General features: G+C 39.6%; 1 protein-coding gene across 14 annotated transcripts in view; it reads right to left on the bottom strand.

Annotated features, from left to right (window-relative positions):
• cacna1g (calcium channel, voltage-dependent, T type, alpha 1G subunit) overlaps positions 1 to 16,658 on the bottom strand; it is a 318,055-nt gene that overhangs the window by 45,166 nt on the left and 256,231 nt on the right. For 8 of the 14 annotated variants that reach the window (XM_041973670.1, XM_041973675.1, XM_041973671.1 and 5 more), the window contains 5 exons: positions 14,997 to 15,123; positions 14,196 to 14,321; positions 11,411 to 11,500; positions 11,089 to 11,281; positions 9,421 to 9,471 (listed from right to left, as the gene is read on the bottom strand). In XM_041973670.1, the coding sequence (XP_041829604.1) occupies positions 9,421 to 9,471; positions 11,089 to 11,281; positions 11,411 to 11,500; positions 14,196 to 14,321; positions 14,997 to 15,123 (587 nt within the window). Of the gene's footprint in view, positions 1 to 9,420; positions 9,472 to 11,067; positions 11,282 to 11,410; positions 11,501 to 14,195; positions 14,322 to 14,996; positions 15,124 to 16,658 lie in introns of all 14 variants that reach the window. The other 6 variants (XM_041973664.1, XM_041973674.1, XM_041973666.1 and 3 more) reach the window with 2 other exon arrangements.

Genomic DNA, 16,658 nt, shown 5'->3' with positions numbered 1-16,658 from the left:
ATTCCACTGTTGGGCCAGTTTTCTGATCACATAAACACACAGCTACTTGAAATATCATTACCCCATGTCATCTTCTCAACATGGACATGTTTTACTTTCCAAACTTATGACTTGGCATCATCATGATGACAGCATGTGATTTATTATAATCATAACATTATATAATGCAAGAAATATGGTCAAATCAGTCCTTGAAGCCAGATTCCAAGTTCTTTGAGACAGAGAAAATGGGAGGTATAAATGTGCAGCTAGGCTGTAAAGCTCGGGTGTAAATAAATAAATAAATGCATTTAAGGTTTTGTGACCAATTGTGTGACACTATCAGATATTTTAAAAAAGGACAAATTAGTGCAGAACTGGCAACTCAAAAGTCAAGAAAGAGAAGATAATGAGTTTGGTAATTACTATGGAATGTCAGGGTGTCACCAAGAGAACTGTCAAATCACCAGTCACACGATGTTCTTTAAAGGCTATTTGAAAAGGAAGATTTAAAGATCTTTAAAAAATGTGCAAAACATGAGCTGCATGTGCAGTAAAATAACCCCTTCATTATTAGGTTCCATTGTCATGAGCCCCATGAAAACTGGAATATGGCCGTGCCATCAGGGACAATGAAATAACCTGCTCATTCACAGTATATTGAGGTATCTGCTGACCTCCTTTGGACACATAATGTTGCTGAACCTAGACCTGACCAACTGCTGCAACCCAGATCATAGACTGCCCCCACAGGCTTGTACAGTAGCCACTAGGCATCGGCACGGCTGCATCACTTCATCTGCCTCTCGTCTTACCCTGATGCTCCCATCACTCTGGAACAGGGTAAATCTGGATTCATCAGACCACGTGACGTTTTTTCCATAACTCCAGAGTCCAATCTTTATGCTCCCTTGTTCTCTGGTTAGCCTCACTACATAGCAGTTTTCATTTGGTACACAGCTAGTCTTCAATCCCTTGAGTTCCCTTCACATTTTTATTGTGGAAATATTTCTACTTTTACTATTAAACATAGATCTGAGTTCTACTGTTGTTTTTCTTTGAATAAACATTAAAATTCTTCCTAGAAGATGATGGTCCCCCCACTCTCCTTCCAATTTTAATAATGTGTTGGACAGTTCTTAAGCCAATTTTTGTAGTTTCTGCATCTCCTAGATACTTTCTCTGCTTGATGCCAAGGATTTGACACTTCTTACAAAGACTAACATCTTTTCCACAACCACAGGATGTGTTTTTACACATGGTCGTTCAAGAAATAAGTAGCTACTCACTGCATCAGTGAGCTGAAAGATAATCGCCCATAATTGTCTAATAGTAGGCTCATACCTAGTTTTCATTTTCTTCTTTATCATACACGTAATCTGTCACACATACCTGACATGTTTCGATGGTAACCCTTCTGTCATCATTAGAGGTGTCACTGGATGGAAAGTGACGTAATTATCAACTGACGTTCACATGGTCAACTTGTGAAGTTTGACAGTTTGACCACTCCCCTGCTGTCCCCCTGCTGTTTCAGGTCGTTGCCCGAGGTGTGGGAAAGCAGGAAGACCCCCCCCCCCTCATCCCAGTTCATGGCTGTCTGGGCTCGTTACCTAATCTCCACCGCCACAAGAGCTGTGGTCAACCTGCCAGGTTTGACAGGCCAACCATGCCCAAATGAACATCATATTGATGCTGCTGGTATCTAATTTTAATACCTGGTAAAGACTTTTTTTTAATGTCCTGATATGTAAAACATTAGAACAGAAAGAAATTTTATTCTATTTTTCATATGCCGGTATTGTATTGCTCATGTTTGACAAGGTGTTTGAAAGTACAGAGCCATCTGTTATCAAAATAATGTGGATCTCTCAGACTGACCTCTATACGTGCTGGACAAATTAAAACACGTCTGCTAAGCACACAAAGCTCATACATGAACACATGAGCACATTTTAGTTAGTGCTGCTTCTGCACACTTCAGCTAAATGTCCATAGACTACTACAAAGACAGAAGAGCCTCTTTATCCCCTATAAGCTGCTGTTTTTGAAAACATCCAGCATGCTGTGTCTGCGAAAGTTCACAGAGAGTCGACCTAGCTGTATGGACTGTTTGCTGCATATATCATGTAGTGTACCATGGCTTCTCCTGATGCATTTGTCACAATCAGCTGACTGTACAATGCATGACTCAACAAGTCAACTCCAACATGGAGACACTTCACCTCTACCCTGACAGGAACGCTGTTGGTCAACTGTAATAATAATAATAATACATTTTATTTACACTGTACACTGTACAAAAGAACATTAAAATAGTTAAAAAAAAAGCAATAAGTACAAAACAAACATTAAAATGGTTAAAAACAATAAGTACAAAACAAAATGGAATGGAGTACAACATGAAGATGGAGAGTGACTAGATGGCATAGGACTGTCTGAACAACTGTGTTTTGAGTTGTGATTTGAAGAGAGGAAGAGAGTCTATGGTACAGATGTCAGGGGGAAGAGAGTTCCAGAGATGGGGAGCAGAGAAGCTGAATGCTCGGCTCCCCAGAGTGATGAGACGGGCAGAGGGGACAAGAAGCTGGAGAGAGGAGGAGGAACGAAGTGAATGGACCGGAGTGCAATGTGCAGGAGATCAGATATATATGGTGGGGCCAGATTGTGGAGTGCTTTGAATGTAATGAGGAGAATTTTGAAGTTAATTACTTGTTTTACGGGGAGCCAGTGAAGTTGTTGTAAGATGGGGGTGATGTGGTGAGTAGTAGGGGTCCGTGTAATGATGGTTGCCGCAGAGTTTTGGAGGAGCTGCAGTTTCTGGGGGGATTTATTGGGGAGACCAAAGAGGAGAGAGTTGCAATAGTCAATCCGGGAAGTAACAAGACTGTGGACGAGGATGGCAGTGGTGTGGGGGGTGAGAGAGGGACGGAGACGAGAAATGTTTCTCAAGTGAAAATATGCAGACCGGGTGATACTGTTAATGTGGGAGTGAAAGGAAAGAGTGCTGTGTGTAGTATTTGAGTAACTGTGTGTGTATATTTGTGTGTATCAGGGTTAATAAATGTCTAACATGTTTAATGTGTCAATATGATTATCACATCTTACTTCAACTTTTCAAGTTCGCTTTTCTAGTGTGTGTGTGTCATTCTCAGTCAAAGCAAGTCCAAGTTGAGTCATATGTATGAATTTTATGGACAAAAACCCGAGATTCAGTTGCTGAACATGCGTCAGTCCCTTGTGAGTGACATTGCAAATGATTGCATTTGGAAATGTTTCCTCTGGAAGTGAGGAAATGATGCTAGAGGTGACGCCTCTAAACTCTGGGATTGACTACCCCAGTGTTTCCCAATCCAGGTCCTCGGGACCCCCTGGCCTTTATGTCTTAGACGTGTTCCTACTCCAACACACCTGATTCAAATTAATGAACTTCCTTATCCAGTTCTTTGCAGCCTGTTAACAAGCCATTCATTTAATTCAGGTGTTGAAGTAGGGTTACATCTAAAACATGCAGGGCAGGGGGTCCCGAGGATCTGAATTGGGAAACACTGGGCTACCCTGTTATTTGTTACCGACTTTTAACTTTGTGTCTGTATCAGTTAGCACGCAAAAATGTGGTATGGAAGAAATGTGTGAACAATACTGTCAAATTTCTATTCCCTGCCTTTTGACATAAGATGGCTAACATAAGATTTCTTGAGAAAGCTACAATCCTGTCATTTGTGCAGCAGGTTGTTGGAAAGATTCTCAAAGCCTGCTGTATGAAGTGTGCAGCACTTTGCTGCTGTTATCAGGGTAAGAAGCATACCACTATAGTCTGAACAAACAAATCAAGAAGACAAGCTCTCTTAATGTCTGCAAACTTGGCAGCTTTGAGGTTCTGCTGAAGAGGAGGACTCTAAACATTCAGTCCACTCTGGGATCATCCTCTCCAGCACCTGATGGCCAGTCAGCCACTTTCCAAGAACGATAAATTTAATTTAATAACTCTTCATACTGCTGATACACAAGCAAAGGTACCATAGGTTGAATATCAAGGTTGATTTAACATTCTGGCTGATAAGAATCCAGTTACTAACCCTTATTAAAAAAAATCTATTGGAGGATAAAGTAAATTTTTTCCCCAAAATGCCGTGGAGTAAAGGCAGAAAGTGACATAAGATGGATATACCTCAGTAAGGTTGTTAATTTTAATGTCATTATGCCTCATTAATAGAACTTTTCTTTTTTTTTTCTTTTTTTTAATGCTGCTTATTATGTGCAGATCTTCAGAATCTGCACATTGAAAAGAAATAATCTCTACTTTAGGTAAAATCTTTTTTCAATTTCCCATTCTGCCATTTGTTTGTGTATTTTTACACATTTTATCATTATTAGGAAAGTAACTACATAAACTTTAATCTGTCTCTTTGACTGGCTACCACCTCTGTTTCTGGTGGAAAAAGGTGGGTGATTGCTAACATAAGAGACTCTCCAAGTCCCTTTTATTCAGTCTGGTATCATTATTATTTTGAGATTTTGTTTCACTAATTTACTTAGTAATTACTTTTGTTTTAACACATTTATAAATTTCACATTGTCAATTAACTTGTTTTAATATTTAATCAATATTTTTTTTTACCATCCTATTTTATCTTATTTTATTTGAATTATTTTACATTATTTTTCATCTTATTATATGTATTTTATTTAGATTTTATTCCTTATTCAGCTTAACATATTTTATTTAAAATCCCTGTTTTAATTTCACCAGTGCGATTGGTTGGTTGGTTAGTGATGTATTAGACTTTAAAGAAAATCTAGCCTAACACTGCAATTCAAACACCTCTGACTATCTGCTCAACCTCTGCTCTGTGCTCGGCTGCATTTAAAATTAGTTCATTATCTTTTATTTTGACAGATTTTTTTTATTTAAATATAATGTCCTATCTGTTTAGCACAAAATGAATATTACCTGCTAATATGGCTTAAAAAAGGGTTATTTTTAAACTTGCCACTCATTCAGGTCAGTAAATTGCTGTTGTAATTCTAACCATTTTGTAATCTACCTATAATACACTATGAACCCATCACATTGCATACTAAACTATGTAGCTGTAAACTACATCAGCTAAAACACATAGCACAGTCTCACACACACTAGTCTGAAGCCGGCGGCTCGCTAACAAATAATGCTCATGCTTTTGGCTTGTTATTGTTATCTCCTAATTCTTTTAGAATTTCTGAACGTAAGAACTCATTAGATGTCTCAGCTTTCAAGTGACTTCTTTCTTCTCCTATCTGGAACACATTTGTATCAGAAACTTTATTTCTACAGTCTAAATATTTTAATGCAGCTTTCTTTGTAGATATTTCCAAGTGAGCTACAATAATGCATCCACCACCAGCCTAAAAACCAACACAACTTTCATCCGTTCATTTTCTATACTGCTTATTCCAATTCAGGGTTGCAAGGAAGTTGGAGCCTTTCCCAGCAATTAGCAGGCGAGAGACAGAGTACACCTTGCACAGGTCACCAGTCCATCACAGGGCAATACAGAGACTATGAACAACTACTCACACTCGATTTTTAGACAGATTTAATTGGTTTTCATGAGTACCATGAATTGGTAATTAGTATATTGAAGAGAATATTATTATAGTAGTAGTTTATGATTGTGTGGGTGGATACTGTACAAGTGGAAATATATGTTTTTTTGTACTTTTAATAAATAAAACGGCAGGCTTGTGATGTTCATCACCTGAGATTTGGTGTGTTCATGTCCTGAAAGTGTTTCTTCATGTGGCATGTAACTGAGAATATGTTGCACATAAGTATAAAGCACCATTGCATCCATCTACCCAATCAAACACAGCTTAGTAAATAGCGTCATCCGTTTTAAACATTGTCATATGTCACCATCCTCATACTTCCATGCATGTTTTGCGTTGCTATGGTTGTTAAGTCAATTCTTCCACTAGTGGGCTGTGCTAAGTTCAGAGTTCAGTTTCAGACACTGTTTGTCAGTGATTATGCATCGCTACAAAGTTGTTCCCAACCACTCAACATGTCCTAAACATCTGCAGTCTTTCTAAGCTCCCTGACAATGGACCAAATTGCGTGCGTAACCGACACATTAGAAGGACGAAACTGTCCGTCCATCTGCGTATCCATCTTCTTCATCGAGCATAAATGGGCCTTTAGTCACTTCTCCCCTAAACTCAACTTCCATCAGGCTACAGCCCACAAGTCTCAAGCTCTGCTGACATTTCTAATCTATGCATATCTGTACTTACATCACTGCAGTTACAGTTTGACTAAGTACATATGTGTACCCTTGTGTTTTGTGTTATCCTGCCCACATCTTACATTTCGTCTCCTTCCTCCATCTAGAGTAAAAAGCTTAATGCATGTCCTCCATCATCTTCTTTCCTTCATTCTCTTCTTTCTATCTTCCATCAATGGCTGCTCCAGCGCTTTGCAAGCTAAAGATAAAAATTCAGACACAAACAGTGTGCATAGCCAGCACACGCCCCCACCCCCATACACCCACCCCCCCACCCACACACACACACACACATAAACACACACAAAACCCTTATTCTGTAAGAGCTAACCGCTAAAACACAAATGCATGAGTAACATATTTTGAGACGCTGTGTTTTATGTATTTTTTGTGTAAGCAGCCATGCCTCGAGGCAAATACTGCAGAGGATCGGCCCAGGGCTGTGTGGATCCCACCCCTGTCTTAGACAGTTATCCAGACTAAGAGGAAGTGAGGATATGATAGCTTCTCCTGCATATTTTATAACCTGTTCTGCGGCCATCTGCTTCCTAACACATTCACATAGATAAATATACACATAGGAATTTGAACCAACACAGTCAAGTCCACCTTCCAGGAATCTGTATCTGTTCAACAAACAATCACAACAACACAGCCATGGGTATACTCACACAAACCATTTATAAAACTGGGCAAGTGAAAGGATTTTCATTATGGGAGACACCTCTCAGCAACTCCCATCTATCATAGCAATTATTTAAGCAGATTGTCATGGAAACTACTTGTGACAATTGAGCAATGTGTGGCAGAAAAGTCGTCAGAGCACTAAGACAGGCCTCAATATGCAACACCAACCCACCACTGAGAACAAGCATACTTTGGTCTTGTCTAATAGCAAGGAGTTAATAACTAGAGTCTTCCAGGAAATCTGCCTTTTGATTATATCCTTAGTAAAAGTCAGATTCTATGATTTTTGAAATACAAATAGATTGATTTACATTTAAATGAAAAATAAAAAAGAAAATAGTCTAAAGTGTAACAGGACAGGTTGAACCTCAACTGCAGTCAAATGAGCTGGGAAACTAACTTGACATTCTAACAGTTGGTAATTAATTTAGAAGATAAGATTTACATATTTTAGTAGCAAAACCCTCAAAGGGGGCATATTATGGAAAATACTTTTTTTTTTCCACGTTTTACAGCACATAAACTCACCGGCCACTTTCTTAAGTACACCTGTTGTTAATTCAATAGTCAATAATAATAATAGTCAATTGCATGGCAGGAACTCAATGCATTTAGTCATGTAGACATGGACAAAATGACCTGTTGATCTCTAGGGTTTACAGAGAATGGTCTGAATAACAGAATATTTCCAGTGAGCAGTTGTCTGGACCAGAATGTCTTGTTGATGTCAGCGGTCTGAGGAGAATGGACAGACTGGTTAGAGGTGATTGAATGGTAACAAGGGAAAAGGGGGTCCAACCCGATACTAGCAAGGTGGACTTGATAAAGTGACAGTTGAGTATATTTCCGCGTCTAGAGTAACATTCAACTAAAAAAAAAAAGTCAGTAATCAAAAAAATAAAAATGGGAAGAAAAACAAACCTCACGTTTGTTTTTAGAAAATATATTATTAACTGAACTGTTCAAATTACCAAAGTTATGTGACTTATCAAGGTTATCCGGCCTCTGTACTTGTTAATTTTGCCTAAATATAACTTAAAATTAAGCTGCTGTTTTGTTTTCATAAGTGAAAAGTTAAAACATTAATCTATTTTTTTCTGTTTAAATTAAATGTACTATACGTATAGCACTGGAAACAGCAATAACTGGTATTATACAAACAAAATATGCTACAGTTGTTAAAGTTCGCTGCTAAAATCTTAAACAAAACACAGAGGAATGGAGCAATGGGGAAATATAGATTTTATGGAGCCAATATGTGATGGAGGAATTACAAATTACGAGCTCTCAGTGGTGCCATAAACCAACCTTTACATCTCTGATGTGTTTTAACAACTTGGGCCAGTTCAACACATGAGTCATAACATCATTATGTCCAACAGAGGGATTAGTAGCCTATGGGATGATCAGAATCATACTGCAGAGAAGAGACATGGAAGTATTTGTGGATAAAATAAAATCAGTTTGGTGTGTGGTCTGAGCTTTCAGGCTAATTATACTCTATTATTCAAGGGTTATAAAGTAATAACAATCTCAAAAGAGAGAAAGAGAGGCTTGTAGAAGAGCCATGGGTCACCGTTTCGGGCTCGCTTTCAGCTTATGTTTCTGTCACAACATCTGGCTATACCAGCTCTGGTGGACTTCATTGCACAACAGGAGGGTCACAGTAAAGATAAAACAGACTTTTGGGGCAAAGGGGAAAATTCTCTGTATTTCGAGAGATAGGTGCAAACATTACAGCTGCATAGGGGGACATGATGTGACCATGAGTCATAAATTAAATGCCCTGTGTATGTAAACAGTTAAAATACCCTACATACATCTTTTTATACATACAGTCAACATAATTAATTAGATTAATTAATTAGATCAGGGTCAGTAGTTGTGTGTATGTACACATTACGTTGACTCATTGGGCTGGAACAAATTTTGGGAAAAATGGTTCCACCCAACACTCATTCCATGAATTACCTTCAGACATCTACATGTACATGGCTTGAAGCAAAGTCACATTGTTCTCAGACTGTAGAAATGATTAGTAAAGTTGTAATCCACAGAAATTAAATATCAGTTAGCAAGAGACAGTTATTATTCTTTAAGCACCTACTAAGAGAACCCAGACTACTAGACAACAGCCCAATGGGTGGAGAAAAAAAACATGTCCCTCTCAATGTCTTTGCCAAGTAAACTAAACCGAAGTCTTCTTCGTTCGTGGTGGACGTGTAGTGATGTACTGCTGTGAACGGTGGATGGATCGCAGACGGTGTGAAATAGCTGTGAAAGACAAAGCCACGACAGAGAAAACAGGTAACAGTATGTCCAGTGGACTGAAGGCTGATGGGAGAGAGGCAGGGGGGCGGGGACGCGGGATGGGGCCCTACCTCCCGTGATCATTGAACTGAGAACCCTAGCCACCATGGTGGGTGGTCATGGTCGGTGGCGGTGGGGGGTTTAAAGGGACACACAGAACATGCTGGAAACTCTGTACCTTTCAACGTGCCGTCAGAGAGGGCCCAACTCACCCCCGGAACCATTAAATCTAGAGGAACGAGACTGTGTTAGTCAGAAGCAGAAGAAAGCAAAGAAGGAAGGATGGCTGAGTTAGAAAAAAGAGAGTTGACGAGTGAGAAAGAGGGAAAGAGGGATGGAGTAAGGCCAGAAGGAAGCGATGAAAGATTAAGCTGGTTTGTGTTCCTATGTACTCTTTCCAGTGATTCTGAGTCCAGTTCTTTAGACTAAAGCTATTAGGAAGTCACTCTCACCCAAACTAGAGTCTAGTAGCTGTCGAGTTATGCCGGTAAGCCATTTGTTTCCCTGAACAACTTCACCTGCTTGTGATATGTCACTGACAAACCAAGATGTGGCCTCTTTTTGGTGTTAAAACACAATTGTGTAGAAGAAAATGAAGAAAAAGTTCCCAGTCAAAAAGAAAACACCTATCCAGACAAAAAAAGACCAACTTTTTAACCAAAAATCAATGAAGAAAAAAAAAAAAAAAACAAGAAAGAAATTGTAATTTTTAAAGAAGGGAAGGAACAGAGCTTCTTAACACAAAGTGTGTACAAACACAGTGTGTGATATGTTCTAGGGGAGTTTCTCAATTGGTCGGATACCCATGGCAGACACCTCCTGTAAAAGGAAGATCATTTCCATCTGTATTTCTCAAGAGCTCAACTGAAACATTGCTGTCATCAAATGAAGTTATCATATAGAGGAAAATGTAAGGTTTTTCCGTTCAACTTTAAGAAACCATTAGTGTCCACTGCTCCTTTAACAAAACATAAAAAAGACAGTGCCTTAGCAACAAGGGAGTAAAATACTGGAGGTGTAGGCACCATTTTCAAAAGAAGGCTAGCAGAAGCTAGCACTGATGTTTTGAGTTGCAGGAGGCAGTGGAAAGAGTAAAAATCAAAACAAGCAGCTTGTCACCAACTCCTATACAGCCGCAGGGAACGGGGGACAGGCAGGCCTTTAGCTCTAACCCTACAAATCTCATCGGCAGTGACTCAGCTCTTTCGTCCAGATTTTGGTCCATCCCTGCCCCTGCGGCTGTACTAAACCACATGCAGAAGAGAGGAAGGGAGGGGGGTCATCTTCTTTTCGATCAGGGCGTTGAAATTATCAACAACTCCCCCTCCCTCTAGCTCTGTGTATCCACTACCATGCAAGCCCTATATGTCAGCACCCAACGGGCATGCTCCAAGGGGCCATCCCAAGCACGGCATCTACGGTAGACCAGGCAAGGTAAGGGAGGAGGGAAAGCGAGGGGTGAGTCCAGTGGTCAGCTGTTCTAACTCTCTAAGGTCATTAACTATGGGGACTTTTTTCAACATCCAGCTTGATGAATTTGATAGCGGGGTTGAAAAAAAGCCCTCACAGTTTGTAACAGTCTGGAGAGTCAGAGCAAGTGACCACCAGACAACGTTATAAATTAGCCCAAGGGCTAATGAGTACATGGGTAAGAGGACGATCGAGGGAAAGGGAAGGCTCTACCGCAGAGTAGCAACTATAGTTGAAACTAGCTCACTAATTGCGTTCTTCCGGGTTCGGCCAAACCAAATTAAAAAGCAAAAGGAAAGAAAAGGCTCAAGCTGAAATCAAGCAGGACTCAGAAAGATGTGGAAAGACTACCGACCAGCTAGCTCCTTCTCCTTACTCCGTCTCTTTTTCTCCATGCGTTTCAGTTTCTTCTCCTCTCTGCGTTTGGCCTCCTCAGCCTCCTGGTGGCGGCGACACTTGTGGAAGTTCTCCACCACCACACCCACAAACATGTTGAGCACGAAGAAGGCAACGATCAGGAGGAAGGAGATGAAGTAAAGCAGCATCCATGGGTTGTAGTTCATTACTGGCTGAAATACACAAAACAACAAGATTAGTCTGTAAAGTGCTTGAGATGACATGGCTGTGAAGTGGAGCTATATAAACAAAGCTGAATTGAACTGAATTGTAAATTAATGTGTAAAATTAAATGTAATCACTTGTTGGTCAACTCCTACAGCATCAAGTCCATCATACATGATGTCCACCCAGCCATCTTTTGAGGCCAGTACAAAGAGAGACATCAAGGCCTAGAAGAGAAAATAAGAAAGCGATTAACCTTACAACAGGCATGCAGTCATATGAAAAAAGTTAACTTTTTGTCAATTCTGAGATTTTACATATTAGGACCTGGGCTGCCAAATGATTAAAACTTTCAAATTCAGGAATCAGAATAACCAGAACCACGTTCCAAAACCTCTAGAAGGACTGAGAGGGTCACTTTTACCACCCACTGCTGCAACAGTGTCAGTAGCTGCGTTTACATGGAGCACTTTTGATCTGATCAGCAGCCAATCAGAAAAAAAATGTGTCATGTAAAACCATGGACAGTGATTTTAAAATTGTCAAACAGGTCGATGCCGTTTTAAAATCAAGTTTTTATCATCTTCGTCTTTTATCAAAAGTGAAATCTATTTTTTATTTTTTAATCTCTTTGAACATGTTGTGCATGCTTTTATATCTTCTCGTCTAGACTACTGCAACGATTATAACTCAGGGATCTGCAATAACGCACTTTCCCGTTTGTAGTTAGTCCAGAACTCTGCAGCACGACTTTTAACCGGTGACAGGAAAAGTGAACACATCACCCTATTTTAGCTTCTTTGCACTGGCTGCCTGTATGTTTTAGAATTGATTTTAAGATTTTATTGTTTGTGTTTAAAGCTTTAAATGGACTGGCCCCTAAATACAGACTGCCTCCAAATTTATACTCCAACGCACACAATAAGGTCTGAGGGCCAGTCCCAGCTCGTGGTGCCTAAGACGAGACTTAAAACTAGTCGGCCCCAGACTCTAGAATGCTCTTCCCCTCCAGGTCTGGTCTGCCTCCACAGAGGGAGCTTTAAGTCTCGTCTAAAGACCCACTTTTATTCTGTGGCTTTTAACATTGCATGAGTTGTGTGGTTCTCTGTGTCTTTTTGTTTATTTTTATTTTTTCACTTAATTTATTTTAACTTTTTACTTTTTTTTTCTTGTTTTTCATTTTTAATCTTTATTTTACTTATTTTATCTTTTTATTTTATAATTATCCATTTATTTCAAACCAATGTTGTTAATTATTGTTAATTGTTAATGTGCAGTGCTTTGGAGACTTATCTTTGTTTTTAAAATGTGCTTTATAAATAAAGTGGATTGGATTACATAGTTGCAACATCTTCTTCTTCTTGTTTTCTTGGCGGTGCGATTTTGTGCATTACCGATACTAACTGGTGGCAGTGACAAGACACCTGTATGTCTAAAATCAGCTTCTCTTGCTGACATAATGTCAAACTTTTACTATAGTATGAGTCATAACTTTGTTGATTATAAGTTAATTAAAAAAACACACACACATTAATTCCACAGATTAATCTCTTTTTGTTAATGCATTAGTTATGACTGTATTAATGAGGACATGATTAAAAGCCCTCTAGTGAGTCTGAGGACCGGACCTGGGCACCATTTACACTCTGTCAATATTTTTTAAACAAAAACTGAGCCAAAATGTAAAAGTAGAGTTTGAAAAACTAAATACAGCCTCGCAGTTTCTGTAGCAATTAAAAAAGTAATTAACAGTCAGCTGCTGCTAATCAGATGCTAATGCTAAGGAAGGTTGAGTACCTCAACAAAAGCAGATTTTTAGTCAGTTTGCTGTTCTGTAGAATTCAGGTGTGTGTTTTAAAACATTGCTAAGGAGGAAAGACATCAGCAATGATCTTTGAGAAGCATCTGTTGCTGCCCATCAATCTGGGAAAGGCTTTAAGATCAATTGCAAACAATCTCCACCCCCGGAGTCTCAAAACTCCAGCAGTCGAGCGAGGGAGGACTGTTTAGTCGAGCGTGCAGTGACAGAACTGAGAGCGAGCGGGTCGCTGCTGCGAGGACATTGGTCCACATATGTGAACACAGTGGATTGATGAGCTCTCACGAGGGTGATTCTCTGCTTGCAAATACTGTGTTATTCCTTCGCAATGCAGAAATGCCTCCTCGCGACGTGTGTTTTAACTCACGGGTACTAATTTACTCGCTCATATCACGTACTCGCGCGCGGTGATCCCCGTGCGCGTGCATTGTTTTTATGCATGGGGGCGGTTTTCAAGCGCGCTGCTTTTGGAACCGAATAAACGCCATATGTATTTGGCTAAAATCAAATGCAGCACATCATTTTTTAAACACCTCATATGAACTATTGAGCACAGAGATGGTAGAGTGATGATTTGGGCTTATTTTCCAGCCAGAGGACCTGGACATATTGCAGTCATTGAGCTGACCATGAATTCCTCTGCATAACAAAGTACACTGGAGTCAAATCTGATGCAATCTGTCTGACAGCTAAAGCTTGGGTCCTGCAACAGGACAATTATCCCAAACCCAGCAGCAAATCTACAACAGAGACACTGAAAAAGAAAACAATGAACATTGCAGGTGCATAGACAATTTTCTGCAAACCTCAAAAACCTAAATCAATGTTGTAAAGAAGACTGGACCTGACTTCTTCCACAATGATGTGGAGGACTGATAATGTCATACAGAAAAAATAATATTTCAAATTACTGAAGCTACAAGCAGCTCTACAGGCTATTGAAGACATACATATTTCTTATACACTGCTTCTACATTTTGGCATAGTTTTTTATTAAATAAATTATGTAGAGTACTATAACCAATTTTAAGACCTGGTAAGGTCTTAAAAACTTACAATTAAAAGATGGTTTGCTTTCTTTTACACATTGCATGAGATCTTACCTGTCCCAAGTTGTCAAAGTTGTACTTGTGCCTGACCCATTTATAGCTGGCTTGCAAACAGTCTGACTTATTTGTGATGTTCCTCACATCTTCTCCTTGACAAACGAAGAACTTTCCCTTAAAAAGCTGAGGAGAAAAACACGCAAATAAGGTTTAAAGGTTTAAAAACTAAATGAGTGAATCATGCAGCTTGTGTCTGGTTTGAGGTTTCAGTACTTCGAAATCTGTAAGAGTTAAGAAGTTTTGTATTGAGAGGACCTTCAGAAGGTTCACACTTGATTTATCTCCTGCAGCAAAAGTGTTAGCTGACCTTGCAAACAAAAAGTCAGAGCAGGGCCACCCAGAGCTTTCCGGGTGACTGGTCGAAGGCTGAAGGAAAGTCACTTTGAGGTTAGCATTTGGGTTCTTTTATAGACCCCAACCCTTCATCACTTCAACTGGACAGATGGTGTATGGCCAGTTAACTGGCTGATGACAGATAAAGAGATGCCAGAACTGAACCAAGGCCACAAAGCTCATTGGTATAGATTAGTAGTTGGTCTGTGAGCCTTGAAATCTCCATTCAAACTATACAAGCTTACATAAGTGTCCAGGTATATGAGTTACAACGTAGAGCACGGAAAACACATTTTTCTGCTAAGCTTCCAAGAATATATGTCCACCCAAGGTGGGGCAGTAGAGACCAAAGAACTTCGAGATAATTTGTTGCAGCACGGTCAGAGGAGTCTTTGTTGTGTCATTATTTCCTCTCTGTATCCTCCTCTTTCTAACATTTCCCTCCTCCTTATCCTCTCCTCTCACCTGTACTCCAAGGATGCCAAAGATAATGAAGAAGGCACAGCAGATGACCACGATGTTGCCGATAGGCTTCAGTGATGACATCAGTGTCTCCACCACCAGCTTCAGCCCTGGGGCTCTGCTGATCACACTGGAACATAGAATCAAACAGAGTATTAGAGTGTATGTGTTTGCGTGTGTGTCCACTACTCACTTAGGTCATCTCTGTACAGCTGAGACAAGATGGACAAAGGATGCCTGCGGCATTTTAACCTACAAGCTCCTCACACATCACCAATAGGCCTTAATCTCAAGCACCCACATTTTTACACACACACACACACACACACATACACACGCACACTTTCCTTTGTTCACTGTGGTCTCTTTTTAGGCCATTCCTTTTCTTTGAAGTTCAAACATTCATTTAAATGTGAGGAACCTTCGAATGTAAAAAAAAAAAGCGTTCCAGACCACAGGCTGTATAAATTATAGTCATAAAACTTTATTTATATAGCATGTTACAAAGTGTGTAACATTACAGAAGAAATCAAACCTGAGACAACTACAGTATTAAATAATGAAATTCTAGGGAACAGATTTTATATGTTTAATTTTATTTAAAAAAGGAATATATTTTTGGGACATCAGATTCTTCAGAAATGATGCATCATACTGTTAGAGGTAATTTGCCTTAAGATCCAGAAGAGGCACTCTGTAGCTTGACCTGACGCAAAACCTGGTGGCCGCTTCATTAAAATAAACTAATTTTGTTTGCTAAATTGCTACGAAAAAGGAGGAAATCAGCAAACAAAGTTTTGCTTTGAGAACAATCATGATATCCAATGATCTGATGAGCAGTGTGTAAATGTGTTTTGGAATTTACACCCTACATGGTATTAAAAATATTTTGTTACTTGTTGACTTTTTACAAAGCTGTGGTTTCTGCTACAACAGGGGTAGGCAGCTCTGGGCCTCGAGAGCCACAGTCCTGCAGGTTTTAGATGTTTCCCTGCTCTAACTCACCTGATTTAAATTAAATGGATCCAACAGCTTATCAAGTTCTGCTATGACTCATTAACATGAATTAGGTTTGCTCGAACAGGGAAACATCGAAAACTTGCAGGACATCTGCTCAACAGCAACAGATTTGCTGGACTCACCTGCCTGCCTGCCACCCACTCAAGTAAAATAAAAGAGGTGATAGTGTAATGCTACCCTTCATGTTGTCATAGTGACCAGCCTGTCCTCTGGAAGGTAGAGATATACTGTACCATTAAGTTATAGCCTTTAAAGCATTAATGGTAAAAACCACTTCTACACAAATGTTTGGAAATGCTTTAATTGAATAGTTATGTTGAGGGTACCCATGTTTAAAACAAAAACAAACAACATAAAAGACAGTACTTCAGATCATGCTATTTAGCACAGTCAACTACAGCAGCTGTTTCCAGAATTCGAGAAAAACGCCATAATGGTAGAACTTTATTGGTTTTCCCATTTACCACTTCCACCTCCCTTTCTTGCTTCCTCCTACTTGAGCAGTTTAAGAAGCAGCTGAATCTAATTAAGCCAATGGAATGATGAGAATGTTTAATTAGTGCCAGTGGGGCGCTCTGCACTGCAGCTAAACTCTTTATGTATGTTACATATAACCTAATGTATGCACACTCATCCTTGCAAGCT

The sequence above is a fragment of the Melanotaenia boesemani genome, chromosome 21 (genome assembly GCF_017639745.1).
Source record: "Melanotaenia boesemani isolate fMelBoe1 chromosome 21, fMelBoe1.pri, whole genome shotgun sequence".
In the NCBI taxonomy this organism is placed as follows: Eukaryota; Metazoa; Chordata; class Actinopteri; order Atheriniformes; family Melanotaeniidae; genus Melanotaenia; species Melanotaenia boesemani.
The sequence above is the reverse complement of the archived record's forward strand: the minus strand, read 5'-3'. Positions and strand labels throughout refer to the sequence as shown.